The following is a 16,228-nucleotide window of genomic DNA, read 5'->3' as shown; positions in this document are numbered from 1 at the left end:
TTATTGCATCAATAATTCAATCAATTACGAAAAACTTTGTCTTGAATACTAGATTAATAACATTATGATTATGGTCGATTAAACGCTGTAAATGGTTGAAAATGTTCATTTAATCAATTAAAATGAAAAGAGCGAAAATTCCTTTGTGCTGAACGATTATCAATCAAACGTTTTAAAGCAGCTTCTTAATTTAAAATATTTTATATAATTTTTACTTTATCATCTACAATTTACATAAGTCTGAAGTCTAAATATAAATTGTTTTTTTTAAACTATCTAATTTTGATCGATTTTTAATCGGAAGTTGCATGAAATAAAACGACTTGTTTGATTCTTTGCCATTTATATAATTCTTACAATAAGTTTATTATAATTATATAATTTGTATATATAAATGTAATTTTATTCTATTCTTATTTAGAACACAAAAATTGATACACATGATACATGCATCAAATTATGTGTTGGATAAATGATGAATCATTGGGAAAATACAAAAAAAACGGCGATATCGTATGAATAAATAAAGTAGTGCATAATTGGAACGTATCGATGAAACAGCATCCTTCATTTAATTCTTATATAAGCTTAAGAATATAAATAATAACAATTGGGCTGCACAGTGTCATTCGCACGCAACATTCATATATGCGACAATACACTACAGCAGTACTTATTATTTGCGCAACTAATGTATTCAATAAACATAAAAAAAAAACATTATGTGCATTGATTATACAAAGAATAATGTCTCAATACACACTCATATATGATAAAAAAGTATAAAAACAAACTTAAAAAATCAAAGGCAAAATATAGCATTTAGTGACTTGTGGGTTATTTCATTGATGCATAGATGTAAAGAATATTACTTTATATATTTACTTAATATATATATAATATATATATTATATATATATATATATGTATATATACATATTATGTATATATATAATTTATATAATTAATATAGTTTTATATATGTACATACATGTGTGTGTTTACATATGTATATACATATATGGTCTTTTTCATCCATTTCTAATGTCTAAATAATATTGGTGATAATTTAGTGTTTTTTCTTAAAGACACACTTTCGTCACATATAATAACGTACTTGTATATTATTTATTCATACTCCAGAGTCAAAATCATTTCTTATATAAATAATATAGGAAATTATATTTTCTACGTCTCAAAATGCTTAAGATATATATTACGAGAGTATCTTTTTCCTCTATCTATTACATCCTGCATGACATGAAATTCTTTTCCTTTCATTCATAAGGAAGTTTGATAAGCAAGTTGACGAGCTTTTTTGCTATCGTCGAGACCTAATTACTAAATTTACCAGATAAAAACGACTTATTCATTACTTAACAAGTACAAGTAATCTCTCTGCTAGCATCACAAACTTGTCGTCGCGAATCCATTCTATTTGGCTATAAATTGCGTCAATTCCTTTTAAAATCATAAGACAGCACTGGAGAAGTTTAAAACGTGTGAGCGTTACGACAGATGCCGCAACCTAGAGCGAACTCTTCTCCGGTCGGTGGATGCTTTACGTGCAATGGACATTCATCTCCTTCCAATTGCTTAGCTTTGGGACCTTGAAAAAAAAATATCGGTAAAATATCGTTTTTTAGAAAAGTTATCTTGAAGATGAGAAAAACGTATACGTACCAGCAGGACATATAGGCAACTCACTCTTCGGGATAGTGGTAACACGCTGAAAGTCGTCGTGACAGGGTTTGCAGAAATGCGTGGTTCCGAAACAGAAGAAGACTGCCACCGAGCAGCAGTATCGGCATTTGTACTCGAGGAAGTCCGCTCCGTGCTTCGGACACATCTGTGCCCTTGCCACGTCGCTACAGCCACCACACACTAGTTCTGCAGGGTCAAAAGACTCCCCGCCTAGCTGTGCATCGCAACGCGCTTCGCCACCATAGTAAGCCTTTTGACATTTATAACATACGTAATACGCGTATCGTTCCATCGCGTAGGCAGCGGAGTCTTGGTAACGGCCACCTGGTGCAAAAGCTCCTTCGGCTCTGCGGAAAATAATGTATATATTTATCGCATAAAATACATATTTTTACGTCAAGTATGTTTGAAAGGAAATATTACTTATGCAAGCCTTCGTATTCCAAACGCATTAGAGCCTTCCTTCGTACGTCCTCGTAGAGTTCTTTCACGCTTGCCAATTGCTCGGACAACGTTGGATGATCCATCGGTACTTTGCAGATCGGGCAAAGAGAGAAACCGAAGGTGATCCGCGGTCCCACCCAGCGTTTCATCAGGACATGTCGGCAGCAATGCAGATGGAACACGTGGCCGCACTGCAATTGAATGGCCGGCGCGCAGGACAGGGCCTCAGTGAAGCAAATCATGCACATGTCATCGGCATCCTGCTTTAAATCCGTGCCCGGTAAGCAACGATGCAAACAAGGTAAACAAGTTCTCTCATTTCTAACACCCCCACAAATGTGACCACAAGAATGAACCTTGTTACACGCATTCTTGGCATGTTCCTGACAATCGTGATCGGCGCAAATGTTGCCTATCGCTAGCAAGCCTGTGTTTCCCGTAGTGCCGCAAAATCGGCAAATACCAGTAGTAGCACCAACCGGTTTTCTCGGCGAACCGTCACGAAATTCTATTAATGCCTTCAATGTTCTGCTGTCTGCAAGAGCTAAGATCCAAAAGAGTTTTGTTCTTCCACAGCCCTCGTGAAGATCCACTCGTATCGCTTCCTCTTCTTCTTTGCACACTTGTCTGAGATGCGTTCTAGTTCTTCTATGAAGATGTAGAATTTTATCACATTCGGCGCACAAATTACCACAAACATTACATTGAATAATGGCCGTAGTCTCGTCGTCATCGTGATTACTACATGTTGGCTGGAAAAACGACAAAAACAAAGTCAGTTTAAAATTTTACTGTACATGATACACATAGTAATCAAGAAATACAATAATAATCTTACTCTAGGCGGTAGCGGTTGCCCTTCAGAACCGCTCCATTGACCAGATGACAATCTTTCAACGTGATCTGAATCCAAAACACATAAAGAGGCCAGCGCTAACCACAGTGTCGGAGATCGAAGGCATTCTGTAGGATCGCGACTCTTTTCATCTAATCTAGTTAAATTTAGGATATTCTCAGCTATAGCCGCTTTTGTTATAGACGCCCATTCCTCTGATAATTTTCCCTGTGACAGAAAAAAGATATTGGTTAGATATATTAAAATAAACTTGTTATAGTAGTTAGTAAAAAGGCTCCATAAAAATTAAAAATAGTAAAAATTGTGGTACCAAGGCGTAATAGAGCCGAATATGTGTAACATAAATTAAAAATAAGTTATTTATTACAAAGTCAATTATTCATACAAAAAAACTAACACATAATTTTATATATTTGACTACCTCGCGTTACAGTTATTTTACATATAATAATTGGTTTGTTGCACCCCTTATTTATTTGCACCGAAGAAGGCTTGAAAAGTCAAGCTGAAACGTTTGCTACGTATGTCTATGTTTTTTTACTGTATTTTATTATTTATGAATTAATTTTAAATTTAGATTTAAGCAACTTCCGCCACGACCATTTTTACTATTTAATTGCTTCGATATTGTAATTTTTGTATGCTTAATTGACTTTGTAATAAATAACTTATTTTTAATTTATATTACACATATTCAGCTCTATTACGCCTTGGTACCACACTTTTACTATTTTAAAACTTATTATATATTTAATTAGATTATTACTCACAGATGCCATGTCTTTCAAAAGTTGAATTATCACTTCTGCCAGTTTACGCGTCATGCAACCTCTCAACCACCATCTTGTTCCAACATAACTTTTCGGATGAATGCTAGTAGCTAACGAAGTACTTTGAAGCGCCTTGCCATTTTCTTTCCCTTTTATTTTAACTTGTACAGTCAATGCTTTCGCGATACAGCTTAAAAATACATCGAGAATCCCGACAGAATGTTCGCTGAAGTCCGAAATATGAGCGAAACCGCTGTTCGCTGCGGATACGATACTGAAGTCGGTAGGCGGCAATCGTTCGACGTTTATAACATTCGCTAGTGTTTCGGGTTTAATTTCTGGCAATATTCGTCTTAGGAGAGATGTTACCTGAAAAAATACAATAGTGGTAAAGATAGTTTCAAATTATACGCCTAAATTTTCAAGTGCTAATACGAAGTATGTACCTGACGCTGTACTCTTGCTGAGCCGGTATGTAACAAACTTAATAGATCCTTTAATAAGCCAGTCTGATGTGATAAATAATATTGTCCTACAGAACTTCCGCTTAAAGCAAGAACCATAGAAAGCATTTCAAAGCAATAAGTATCGGCTGCTTTCGGCAAATCGCTGTTATCGCTCAACAGACTATTAACGGGCGTAGGTGAACATAGAAGCATTTCCCATTCTTCTCTCAAGCGTACAGTCTCTTTTCTAATCGCTTGCACGATATGAGTACACACTTGCTTTTGTAAGTGTGTCAAGTTACTTCTACTAAACAATATTCCGACCATATGTTCTCGGAGATCATTACTGTCCTCCAAATCTTCATTAACGCCTTCTGTCGATTCCGTCTGTTGTTGTTTCTCTCCTTGTATAAGTTTTCCAAATACCTAAAATAGAACACAATACATTGTAAAAATACAACGCTTTGAACGAAAAAACAAATCGTAAGAAATCAATTTTACTTGAGAAGTGATTAGACGGAACACTTTCAAAGTTTCTGCCTCACAATTTCTTTGCTGAATAGTCTGTGCGCTTAGTTGTTTTCCTATTTTTAAACATTCTCCTTCGATCTCACCAAGTACTCTAATTTGACGAACTCTCAAAGAATTATCCGGACCTTTTAATTCCATACCTATGACTATATGGCGTTGATCTGTGAAGAAATATATACAATATGATACAGATCAAATGTTTTTAAAGCATACTTTGTGTTTTAAAATAGTAGTAATTATAATATTTTTATATTACCAGTGATTGGACAATTAATCCATCCAGCTGATCTACTCTCAATCTCTACAGATCTTAGTTTTGTCATCTCATCGGCATTAATACCAGACAGGAAAGTTACACTTGATACTTTATGCTTTTGAATAAAAATGTTCAATTAGACAAATATTATGATATGAGTAATACAATTTTTATAAAAAAAACTTACTGTTAAATCGCGACAATTATCGATGTGTACATACAACATTCTAGGCAAGGTATGAGCACCACAGATAATAGTAATCACTTTAGTTTTGTTACGATCTTCATCTCCGGATTCCCAAAATGTTTCCGTTGAATTGTCCGTTAGACTACCAATCATGGCTTGACGACTGGAAGCTTTGATTTCAACACTAGATGTTAAATCCTTTAAAGCTTCTACACAACTGCTTATCTGTTGTGAAACTATCGATTGGTGGCTCTCGTGCATACTCATCGTCACATCCTCTTCTTCTTCAGAACGTGAAAGAATTTTGCTAATATTACTGAATACATGACTTCTATGAAGAAACATGTGATCTGCTGGCGTAAATCGAATACCCCAGCATCGAATTGCAGCTTGTTGTAATGGAGAGCCTGTAAATTAATACAATACATATATTTAAAAAATGTCTATTCAGATTTGCTACAGGTTACTTACCAAGTGGTGGTAACAGCATTAAATCCGCAATCGTTTGCAATAAGGTATGAAATACAGTAGGTAATGGATTGACAGATTCTCCAGCTATCACTAAGTCACATAAAGGATGCTCACTGACGCCGATCGTATCCTGAAAATTAAAGCAATAACTATATCATATTCATATCTACGTTAATAAATAAATTCTTATTAAAATATCGCTTACATGATCTTCTTTCTTTTCTGTTTTATTATCATCATCATTTGTATCTGTATTGTCAGAAGGAACAATCGGCGTAAGAGACGAGACAAACCACCATAGTAAATCGTGCAAACAAATTGGTTGTGTTACGCTTTTTAAAAGCCAATTTAACGCTTGCATCGCATAAACTCGACAGGCGGCACGACGCAATGCTTGCTTCATCGCAAGTTGCAAATGTTGCAAATTGTGTTGTTGAAGAACAAACAACATCACAGGTCTCATGAGAATCTCTATTCGATCGTTACTTGCTATTTCAGTTTGACTAGTGGATACTATTGCGGATTGATCCATCGATGGTACTAATTTCTGAAGTGCAGCAGACGGATAACATAAAAGCGAAGAACCCGCCTCTGAAAAATGACAGAAAATATTTTATTAATATTTATTCAGAAAAGAAAATTTTTAGCGATTATTTACAATAAATAAATAACAAAATATTATTTATATATGTATAATAAATATAAAGTTGTGTGTACCGTTACTCATTTCGCTACTGCTATTATTTCGTTTCCTCATCATAACAACTCTGCCGTCATTACTATTTCTAGCCCAAGGTGCGCCAGTAGACATAGACACCGATCTATGGAACATGCTACGATTTTTGCCACTTTCATTATCACTGTCACTCATTGGATACTCTGATAATGGCTGCAAATCAGAGAACGATATAAGTAAAGTAATGGGTAAAATATTAAAAATAAAAAAGAAAATACTATCTTACTCTGCCATTTGTGTTGTTGAATGTGCCATTGCTTCCTTCATAATTATTTTGTTGTCCATTTTCACGTCTCAGAGTTTCTTCGTAATATCTTTCGTCGTGACTTTGTGAGTGATGAATACCTAAGGCTTGCAAACACTGAAATGGTCCGGTTGGCGGAAATGGTCCGGTAGCCTCTGGAGGACTATAATTCTCCGCCACAGACGATAAAGTCTGCGAAGGTCGTCTCTGCTGTTTCGGGATATTAAAGCCAGAAGCGCTAGCCAAATCCAGCAAAAACATCGCATTGTTTTTCATGATAATATGAGTTTCATTTCCACTGGGACTGTTAATCGGTGACAAAGTTTTGCTTGTGCCGTTTTTTCTTTTGGAAATTCCGCTTACAAATTTCTTCGCAAATTTGCTTTTTCTGGCCTTCAAATACTTATCTCGACATGTGTCACAGATTAAATACCACGAGCTACCACCAACGCCGCCATCTCCGCAATTACCTGCCCACCCCACGCAGTAGTTTCCACCACTGTTGTATCCTTTTCCGCCCGCATGCCAGCCACAACCTGGATGCATCATCTTCATGTGATAAGTAACTGGATGTGGGAACATTAAGCCACAAAGTTCGCAGATAGTCTCGCGCTCGATCCCCGCCAAAACCTCAGATGCATTCGCTCTACCAATAGGCTTCCATTCCTTCTTTTTCCGGCTACTTTTCTTCTCGCGTTCCTTTACTTTATCCTCTCTGGGACGTTTCTCTGGTATCGGCCGTTTCGCTAGCTTCATCGTCTGTATCTGTGATATAGGACTAGGTAGGATCGACTGTTGTTCGATAGCCTGCAAACAATTGGTGCTGAGTTCTTCCCATAGAAAAACTAGGCTTTTCAACGCGGGTGGCAGTACCGCGACTGTGTGAAATTCAGGCAGGGAACTGAGCTTGCCCGAGTTTGCCTGAATTTCTTCTTTGATCGTATTTTCCTGTTTCTTTCTGCTTCTATTAGCATTAGCGTTCGCGGCTGAACGTGTAAGTGTCTCCAATGTGCTAGGTTGGATGTGCAAATAGTTGCCGGCATTCGTCACTTCGACGGAATGTCTTTGCCGTGCTTTTTGCTCTTGTTGTTGTTTATCACTGGATTGTACGACGGTATGTCTGGTTACAACCAATGCACCTTGTTTCGGTAAATTCGGGTGGAATTTAAGAAAACTCGCGCAAGCCATAGCGTCGTGCACGATCCCTTCATGCCATAAAAACGCCGCGAAAACAGCCCTCAGACATTCTGCTACAGAAGGACTGATCGCTTCCTTTACCTTGTCTTTACTTAAATTTAGAGCACGATTAGGATTTGGACTCTGCTGTGCGTTAGCGGGCGACATGGCACGTTTTGCTCTAGTTTTCACAGCCTTCATGTGATCTCTCCTGCTCATTTTTGGCGAGTGTCGCTCATCTTTTACTCCGGAGGAACCGATACTGAAATGACCCTTCATAGCTGTAGCGGCGCTTTCAGGGCTTGTCTGCGTTTGCGCTTGAGACATTTTGCGCGGACTTTCCTGAGGATCCTTTAATAAACAATATGGTTTATATAATTATCTTTGTATAATTTTACACACAATATCGTATAAAGATTTTTTCATGCATCTTTATCTCATTGAAAAAAGTAAGATAACTAAAATATTTTAAAAAATTTTTATCAAGTTGCTTACGGCACAATCCTTTTTAGGGGTATCGGGCGGACTAGCTATGCTTCCCTCGGATCTCATGTGTAGAGAACTGCAACTTGGACTCGGTGATAGATCACGCGTATTGGCAGTAGTACTAATACCGCTCGGTGACTGAGATGGATCTCTCGTCAGGCTGCTAACCAAGGCACTTGTGTCGCTTTGCGTCGAACCGCGGCGTTGCGATGTTATACTGTCGATCATCCCTCCTGACACTAAAAAAAAAAGAATAATAATATAATAACGATTGGGAATTGTATGCTCGACATTCGCAAAATATATTCGAATATTCAATTCTGACGGCAAGAGGGTTACTTTCTCACCTTACTGGCAAAATGCATAGACAGCGATAGAGCAAAAAAACACTTATAACATTCGCTTATATAATTCATTCAAAAAATTTAAGTCGTGCATTTTCGTGCGAAAATTAACCGTGTTGAAAATTTAAAAGTTTCTAAAGAATATATATATATATACACACACACACACACACACACACACATATACACATATTTCGCTATTGTATTAAAGCGTCGAATATAGAATACAATAGTAAAATCTGATGACCGATTGTTAGATTTTAACGAGATGTAAATTAGAATGTAAATATATTAGCGTGTATTAATGATCTTACCTAATAGGGAGAGGCCGACACTTCGGGGGGAGCCGCAGAGTACAGGGCTGCTACTCATACTCTCTCCCCCTCCTATCGCGCTTCTCCCACCTAATAATTTTGATTAATTGTAGCATGTTTATTAAGTATGTCTTAATGGTTTAACTATGCTCTCGGTTTCTGAATCGCGTGAAGAGTTTACTTTATGCATATGATGTAAAAACAATCATGCATCAGCTAAAGAATGAAAATGACGCGTGCCATTCTGATTACTATTTCACATGCATAATATAATGTCATAATATTTACTGATCAATATTTAAAGTGAGATTCTACTGTGCCATCTCAATATTTATCCTATATATATAATAAATGGTGATAATATATTAAAAACAGATCTTCAATGATACAGAGATTTTATGCATTATTCGATATCTTACAACTTTAGTAATTTAATAGGATAGGAGCGAGTACCTGGTGCATTAGCAGCAGGAGGGAAGAGGCAATTGCCAGAAACGGCTGGCTGTCGACTGGACCCAGCTAAGATCAACATTACTAATTTGTTATAACTAATTCACAAACAGCATATATATTATATATATTTAATTAATAATTAATATATAATTGTCTAATATTTTTTTCTATCACATCTATCATGTACTTTTCGTAATATCACTATATTGAATATTATTTTCGTATTCTAATACGCGATAAAGAAAGGAAATATAATAAATATAAAATATTTATTGCTGCCTTACAAGTATCAGCGTCCGTTCTCACAGCTTCTGAAATAATTTCACTTTCAAAGCAATTGCCAAATAGTGCCAAATTACACAAGAGTACACATGGATGTACAACATTATCAAAATGAGTCATGAAATAAATTTATTCGATAGAGAAATGAAATAGAAAGAGTTTATGTTTTAACAAAGAGAGTTTATGTTTAAACAAAGAGTGACATATATACCAGGTATTGGAACAGGACTAGAAGACGGGCTGTGAAATCTGGGCGATCCACCTTGGGGATTCTTCGGCGAAGAACTTCTTGATGTTCGCCTCGGTGTTTCCGGCGGTGTCGCTCCGTTGCCATTCGCGCGGCTTTCCCCCATTGCTTTTACCAACTCTTTCACAGATACACCCACAAATTCGGAGAAATCTCTGAAAAACATTAATCATATATGCAATGCAAATAAAATTTTTAAAAATAATAGTAGGAATTCCTACTCCTATTATTTTTAAAAATTTTATGAAATTTATTATTTGTTATTTAGGAAAAAGAAATAAGTGACATCATAGATATTATTAGTTTTTTATGTTTTACAATACAAATCAATAATGAAAATAAATACCTGCCCGGGGAACTTCTTTTCTCTCCATGACATTTGTCATCACCTCGTAACCATTTCTGAAGAACGCTAAATTTTCCTCCGCCACCTTCTCTTTCCCGCTCTTTGGCTACTCTTTCTTTCGAATGAGGTTTCGAAAACTTTGGAGTACCATCCGCTTTTTCCGGTATGAAGCGTTCACTTCCTAAAACAAATATTCAAAAAATATTTATATGTAATATTATTCATTCAGATTTTTGTAATTATTCATTCAGGCTTTTGCAATTATATACCTGGCGAATCATGTTGATTATAGGAGCCGAAAACAAATGGATTTGTATTACAGCCCTCAATGGACTCGGCCGTATCCGGTGTGTAATTCTGTGTAGTGAAATTGAAGCCCTCGTGACTAACGGAAGGTACCGAAAAATCGAAACCTTTATTACTCGGTGATATGGCCGGGTCTGGTACTGACTTTTTTTCGATCGGATCGTTTTCTAAATCCTGCTCGAGTTTCATATAAATTACGCCGGTTTGTTTGTTGATTGCGAGCGACCATGCCTCTACGCTTCGACCCTTGTCGAAGCAATACTTTATCACCGAATCGTCATCGATGCGCACCCAAGTTCCTTCGTGATTCACGCACTGTAACAAGTGAATCGTGAAGTATCGTACCACATGTATAAATGGATTTTTGTTAATGCATTAATCAACTTACGTATTCTTGAATAGTCACTGTATTTCCAAGCGCTAACATTCCAATTGGCGCACCCTTCAAGCTCGGTTTGCTTCTAATATTGTGTCCAGATGCGCCACAGTTCACAACTATCATGCTTCTTCCGGCGTCAAAAGTCACAGTCTTTCTTTTACTGTAAGAGATTGTATTAAAATTAGAAACAAATAAAAAAATGGGTAATGGAAGAAAGATTTGTTTACATACTCGTCACTAGTATCAGGCCGTTTTCGCAGAATGGTTTCCTTGATGACTTGATCTAAAATAGACTTTGGTTCCTCCACTGGTAGAAGCAGAGTTTTTCCTAAATGTTGATTGTACTGCAAGCACCAGGCTTCTAGATGACTACTATTACAATATTCCTTGATTGTCTCCGCGTTTAAACGTAACCAAACACCATCGTCGTTATGAATCTAATTAAGCAGAAAAGCAGAGCTTTAATCTTATTTAAATATATTTTTCGTCTTTAAAATATAATACATAAAAATAATTTAAACTAAAAATTGTAAAGAGATAAGAATAAAATGATATTTTTGTTAATGTTATTTTTTTATATATTTAAATTTGGCAAAAATCTATGTTATTTTCATTTAATCTTTACAGTTAAAAAAATACAGCTTAAAAAAAATAAATGCGATAAAAACGTACGATCAATAACTTTTTAAGTGCTTTTAAATTACCTCGTCGACGAAAGCTATAGTGCCGTTAACCGAAACAAATCCGATTTGTTCACTTTGCAACGATGGGTGAGCCCGTATTCTCAAGCCAGCACTATTCTTCGCGACAAATTTCCTGAGTCTGCTCGGCTGAAGCTGAGGCTTTTTGACAATGTTCTGAGTGGGTGGTTGCATTCCTTGCGGAGGTTCTTTCACTTCGACTTTGTAATTCTAAACAAGACGAAATTGAATTGACATACTTTAAGTCTCATTTCCGACTAGTAAAGCGAGTGGAGATTAGATTTGAGAATTTAATTTAGTTCCAAAATAACATTTTTTAAATATAAACAACCTACGTACATCTTCCATGTTATAACCGTCCACCGTGATCATCAGCGAGTACCAACCAACCGAAGATGGTGTCCACGTAGCACTATAACTGCCATCACCGTTGGGCCTGACTAGCATACTCTCGCTCGATCGCTTGACAGTGGGAGACATGAATCTCAGTTCCTCGAACGAGTAATTTTGATAGGCTTTCATGATGGTGATGGCGTAGAAGCACATTTTGTTGTTGATGGTCACCTCGTACGGAACATCCAAAGATGGTTGTGGATGACCGCCAAAAGTTAAGGGATCCGGTTGAGAAATACGACGGATCTTCCTACTCTGATCAGATTCCGTGATGTCTGTCTTGTCGATCGGAACTGCCTTAACTTCGATCTGCAAAGACGACGATTTCATGACATTGAGAGATTCGATCGAATATATATCCAGGAAGCAGAGAAATATACCTTTAATCCGGGTACGTGAACGACTTCGCCGTATTGATCTCTCGTAAGCACTGTGACGATTGCCGGCCATCCGCATCTCATTTCTTCTCGCGAATATAACGCTTCACATTCAGAAGGATCGACGAAACTATCCGGTTGCAGCCATCGCGCGAGTCTGCCACCACTGGTGCCGGCTGAGCAGGAAACGAAATCGCGCAGGAAGAGACGCTCGTTTGAGTGACAACTGATAATAAAAAAAAAAAACATTTCAAATTTTAATTAACAAATAGTTAATTAACAAACTTATTATAACGCTCCGCGATAAGTATAATCTCCTTAAGTAAATACACGCGCATACATATATTTAGTGAGATAAATACATAAAGAGTTTTTTAAGAGATTATATTTTCCTGCGATTTTCCTATGATTATATTTTTATTTATTTCTTACATCATTATATATTTATTTGTGTTATAATTTCGCTTAAATTTTAATTCACAATCAAATCAAAAACTTTTCTTATTCATATTCTGATTTAGAATTTCCCCAAGATATACGCAAAAATTATGTTCTTTCGACTAGCATGCAAAAGTTGAGGAAAATCTCAAAAAATCTTTTATTAATGAATATATAAAGTGCAGAAACTTGGTATAGAACTAATAGTATATTCTGATTAATATAGTACGAAATAAAATTGCGCGCAGGGAATAGGAGATTTTCCGTCGAAACTTTTAATCCTTCGTTAGTCACGTCAGGGAGAACCGCAACGCTGAGAATGTAAGATCATTTTGTGCGATGAGATATATTGGGATATAAACGTCGCAAAAGTTTTCGCGATTCACAAAAGGCGCACTTTTATCACGAAATCGAGCTAAGTCTATTATCAATGCAGGTAGAGCGACTACAGTTCATTAAAGCGGGTTTGAGAGTCGTGATGCCCTTAATTGGTTAGTGCGCGGATCCCGGCTGGATAGATCGCGAATAGAGGACGATGCTCCTCTACCAGCCAGACAATCGTCGCTTCTCATCTCGTCCGGACTCTCGTCGGACTCATCGCTAATAAGGCACAATCACATCGCGGTTCTTCTCCTCGAAGCTCGTCAAAATGGTCCGCGCTTTACTACCTATAGGTACATCACTGTATTAAGTGAGCGATCTATATCCAACAGTTAAACGCATTTGAGAGAACGGACGTTATAAAGTTTCTGAGATTCAGAATTCAGTAACTCCCTGAGTCTGGGTGATGTAAAATATGCCCTTTGTGTGAGCTGAGTTATTTGAAATTTTTGAATTCTACACGAAATTCTTTCAATTTTCCCCCTCATATGTAAATTTAACACCAATCAATTATTTAACTTTAACCAGTATGTAAAATCGTTAAATTAATAAAATTATACGTACTTAATAATAAATATCAATGGTTTTCTCACAGTAAGTGTAAAACCGACTCTATGTTTTTATCGTCGTCCGAGAGAACCGGTATTCTGGGAAAATCTTGCACGAAGAGAGATCTTGCTGGAATTCGCGCGTATCGATCGATACGGTATTACTACAAGATAAACATTAAAAACGATATTTTCTTCGATAACTTCACGACCAATAAATTCAAAATATTATATGTAAACACAATAGTGCAAGAGTTTAATTAACGTACAATATGTGAACATAATGTATAAAAAATACTTATTAATTTCTCTCTCCGATCTTTACTTTTTTTTATCCAAAAAAATGTGCATGTTTCATGGATAATTATAAATAATTCTTTGAGCTTTAAACAAATTTGTGAAAGAAACAAAGTTATTTATACATAAAGTATGGAATAGAGAGACATCTCTTAAATTATATTTAGTATTGTTTTGATCATTAATTTAATTTTGAGAGAGATTATTTCAATATCGTTTTATTTATTAAATTACTTTTGGGAGAAGATTGCTTTAACAGACTCGAGATTTAGAAGGAATTAAATTCCGATAATACCTCGACTCAAGATGAGAGTTATGTTATAGATCCAAGTCTGCGGTATCGCGCGCGTATCAAACCATGTAACAAATGTAATTTTCGCGAGTCAGATATAAGCGTCGAGGAACAGCGCGCTCTCGCCATCGATCATAGTCACGAAAAAGATGAACGAGCGGCATGCTAAAGATAATAGACACCGGTGCATAATACGCGAGAGAGAGAGAGAGAGAGAGAGAGAGAGAGAGAGAGAGAGAGAGAGAGAGAGAGGGAATCGTGCAACTTTAAAGATCAGTATCCACGTGACGTACAGCCGGTACGTGACCATTTCGGAAATGGGCACTTCGCGGTACCTTTCAGTTTGAAAAACGCGTTATGAATGAATGGAACGACGTTTCGTGCGTGTGACAGGAGACGAAGGCGAAGACTATTCGGTGCGGAGCCAAGAGAGCGGGGGAGGGGAGGGCGAGCAATTTCTCATGGGAAATTAAATGGGCAGGTTTGCGCTCATAAAGCAAAGAGCTTACAACGGTATGGCGAGCTTTAGGAAAACGCTATCTGCTATTATATGAAAAGCAACATAGCGTCGTCTTCCCAAGCCACTGTCTCGTTTTTATGGTATACTGCGCTTCCCTTGTCGCGTATTTCCGGTTCCGGCGCAATATGTCGGAGAATCACGGTTCACGTTATTTTTTGTCGCATGCCGCGTTTCTTTCTTTATTGTCGACAAAAACACGTAATCGTGAAAATTACCAGCGCTTGTGGGTTACAGAAAAATCCAGAGATACCTATATCGAATTCGTCGAAAGAAATCTATGCAGTGTTTCAATTCGATAACGATTCTTTCTCCATTTCATTTATGAAAAATTTATATGTAAAAAATATAAATAATTTTTACAAATATTTGAAGAGAATTTTCCAAAAATGTTTTAAAAAAATACAAAATTTAATTTCTATTTAATTGAAAGCAAAGAGAAGAGAGATAGTTTTTCTCAGTGTTTCATACCGAATCAATTTGTAAGCAATTTATATTTTATTCATATCTATGATGTATATTTAAATTTCATTTTGTTTAATCTTGACCCACAAAGTAAAATTACTTTCATAATTAAAGTTTTATAAACAGATTGAAATAATATATAATATTGAAACAAATAATAAATTGATAAAACATATAAGAATTTTGACATTTATTTCCCAGCTTGTAAACATTAACAGCTGTAATCTCTTCAATAATTTAATAATTAGTATCAAGTCCAATTAAAATTTCAATTTCCGTGGGCAACGTATGTCTTCTCTTTTAAGATGAGTTTTAAGATAAAATTTTAAGAGATTTTTTTATTTTCTACTTTCATTCAATGCCACGCTTACACCTATAAATTTTGACAAAAGCACATTTACAAATCTCTAACAAATAATTAGTGAATGTATATTGATTACTTTAGGTCTGCCAATGTTTAACGTCAGCAGTTAATATATCAATGATTTTGATATTTCTTACAATCAATTAAATTTTTATAAAAAATAATTTTTATCAAAATACAAATCTATATATAAGAGCTATAGGGGCGATACACAGATTAAAACCTATTGACCGGGGTTACAAGCCCTGAACGTGGCTTACGTAATTAGCATCCGTGATGAACATCGATCATCTCGGTATGAATCAAAAGTTCTCCGCACAATAAAAATATTGGTCAAGGTCGTCCTGGCAGGTGCGCGTGGACTATGGCGGCGAAAATCGATCGTGCTCCTTCTCGTAGAAATCGATGTCGATCTCTGGCGAGCGCAACACGCCGATCGGGCCTTTAGGAAAAGTTCGTCCCACTCCTTTGAACCCG

The 16,228-nt window shown here is 36.3% G+C and overlaps 1 protein-coding gene across 4 annotated transcripts in view; it reads right to left on the bottom strand.

Moving 5' to 3' along the window:
- Nucleotides 1-350: 350 nt before the first annotated feature.
- Nucleotides 351-16,228, bottom strand: part of Hiw (MYC binding protein highwire) — a 193,681-nt gene continuing 177,803 nt past the window's right edge. Inside the window, exons 17-40 of one of the 4 annotated variants that reach the window (XM_072888110.1) lie at nucleotides 12,453-12,675; nucleotides 12,019-12,381; nucleotides 11,683-11,889; nucleotides 11,210-11,415; nucleotides 10,988-11,138; nucleotides 10,563-10,914; nucleotides 10,294-10,474; nucleotides 9,912-10,102; nucleotides 9,419-9,484; nucleotides 8,966-9,055; nucleotides 8,317-8,546; nucleotides 6,628-8,172; nucleotides 6,383-6,554; nucleotides 5,871-6,256; nucleotides 5,666-5,795; nucleotides 5,195-5,601; nucleotides 5,008-5,122; nucleotides 4,722-4,912; nucleotides 4,221-4,646; nucleotides 3,775-4,143; nucleotides 2,987-3,211; nucleotides 2,128-2,900; nucleotides 1,684-2,051; nucleotides 351-1,609 (exon numbers count right to left, since the gene is read on the bottom strand). In XM_072888110.1, the coding sequence (XP_072744211.1) occupies nucleotides 1,494-1,609; nucleotides 1,684-2,051; nucleotides 2,128-2,900; nucleotides 2,987-3,211; nucleotides 3,775-4,143; nucleotides 4,221-4,646; nucleotides 4,722-4,912; nucleotides 5,008-5,122; nucleotides 5,195-5,601; nucleotides 5,666-5,795; nucleotides 5,871-6,256; nucleotides 6,383-6,554; nucleotides 6,628-8,172; nucleotides 8,317-8,546; nucleotides 8,966-9,055; nucleotides 9,419-9,484; nucleotides 9,912-10,102; nucleotides 10,294-10,474; nucleotides 10,563-10,914; nucleotides 10,988-11,138; nucleotides 11,210-11,415; nucleotides 11,683-11,889; nucleotides 12,019-12,381; nucleotides 12,453-12,675 (7,483 nt within the window). In that variant the 3' untranslated portion in view covers nucleotides 351-1,493. The remainder of the gene's footprint in view (nucleotides 1,610-1,683; nucleotides 2,052-2,127; nucleotides 2,901-2,986; nucleotides 3,212-3,774; nucleotides 4,144-4,220; nucleotides 4,647-4,721; nucleotides 4,913-5,007; nucleotides 5,123-5,194; nucleotides 5,602-5,665; nucleotides 5,796-5,870; nucleotides 6,257-6,382; nucleotides 6,555-6,627; nucleotides 8,173-8,316; nucleotides 8,547-8,965; nucleotides 9,056-9,418; nucleotides 9,485-9,911; nucleotides 10,103-10,293; nucleotides 10,475-10,562; nucleotides 10,915-10,987; nucleotides 11,139-11,209; nucleotides 11,416-11,682; nucleotides 11,890-12,018; nucleotides 12,382-12,452; nucleotides 12,676-16,228) is intronic. The other 3 variants (XM_072888128.1, XM_072888118.1, XM_072888138.1) reach the window with 3 other exon arrangements.

The sequence above is a fragment of the Anoplolepis gracilipes genome, chromosome 1 (assembly GCF_047496725.1).
Source record: "Anoplolepis gracilipes chromosome 1, ASM4749672v1, whole genome shotgun sequence".
NCBI classification, from domain to species: domain Eukaryota; kingdom Metazoa; phylum Arthropoda; class Insecta; order Hymenoptera; family Formicidae; genus Anoplolepis; species Anoplolepis gracilipes.
Note: the sequence above shows the minus strand (reverse complement) of the source record. Positions and strands in the feature narration are given on the sequence as shown.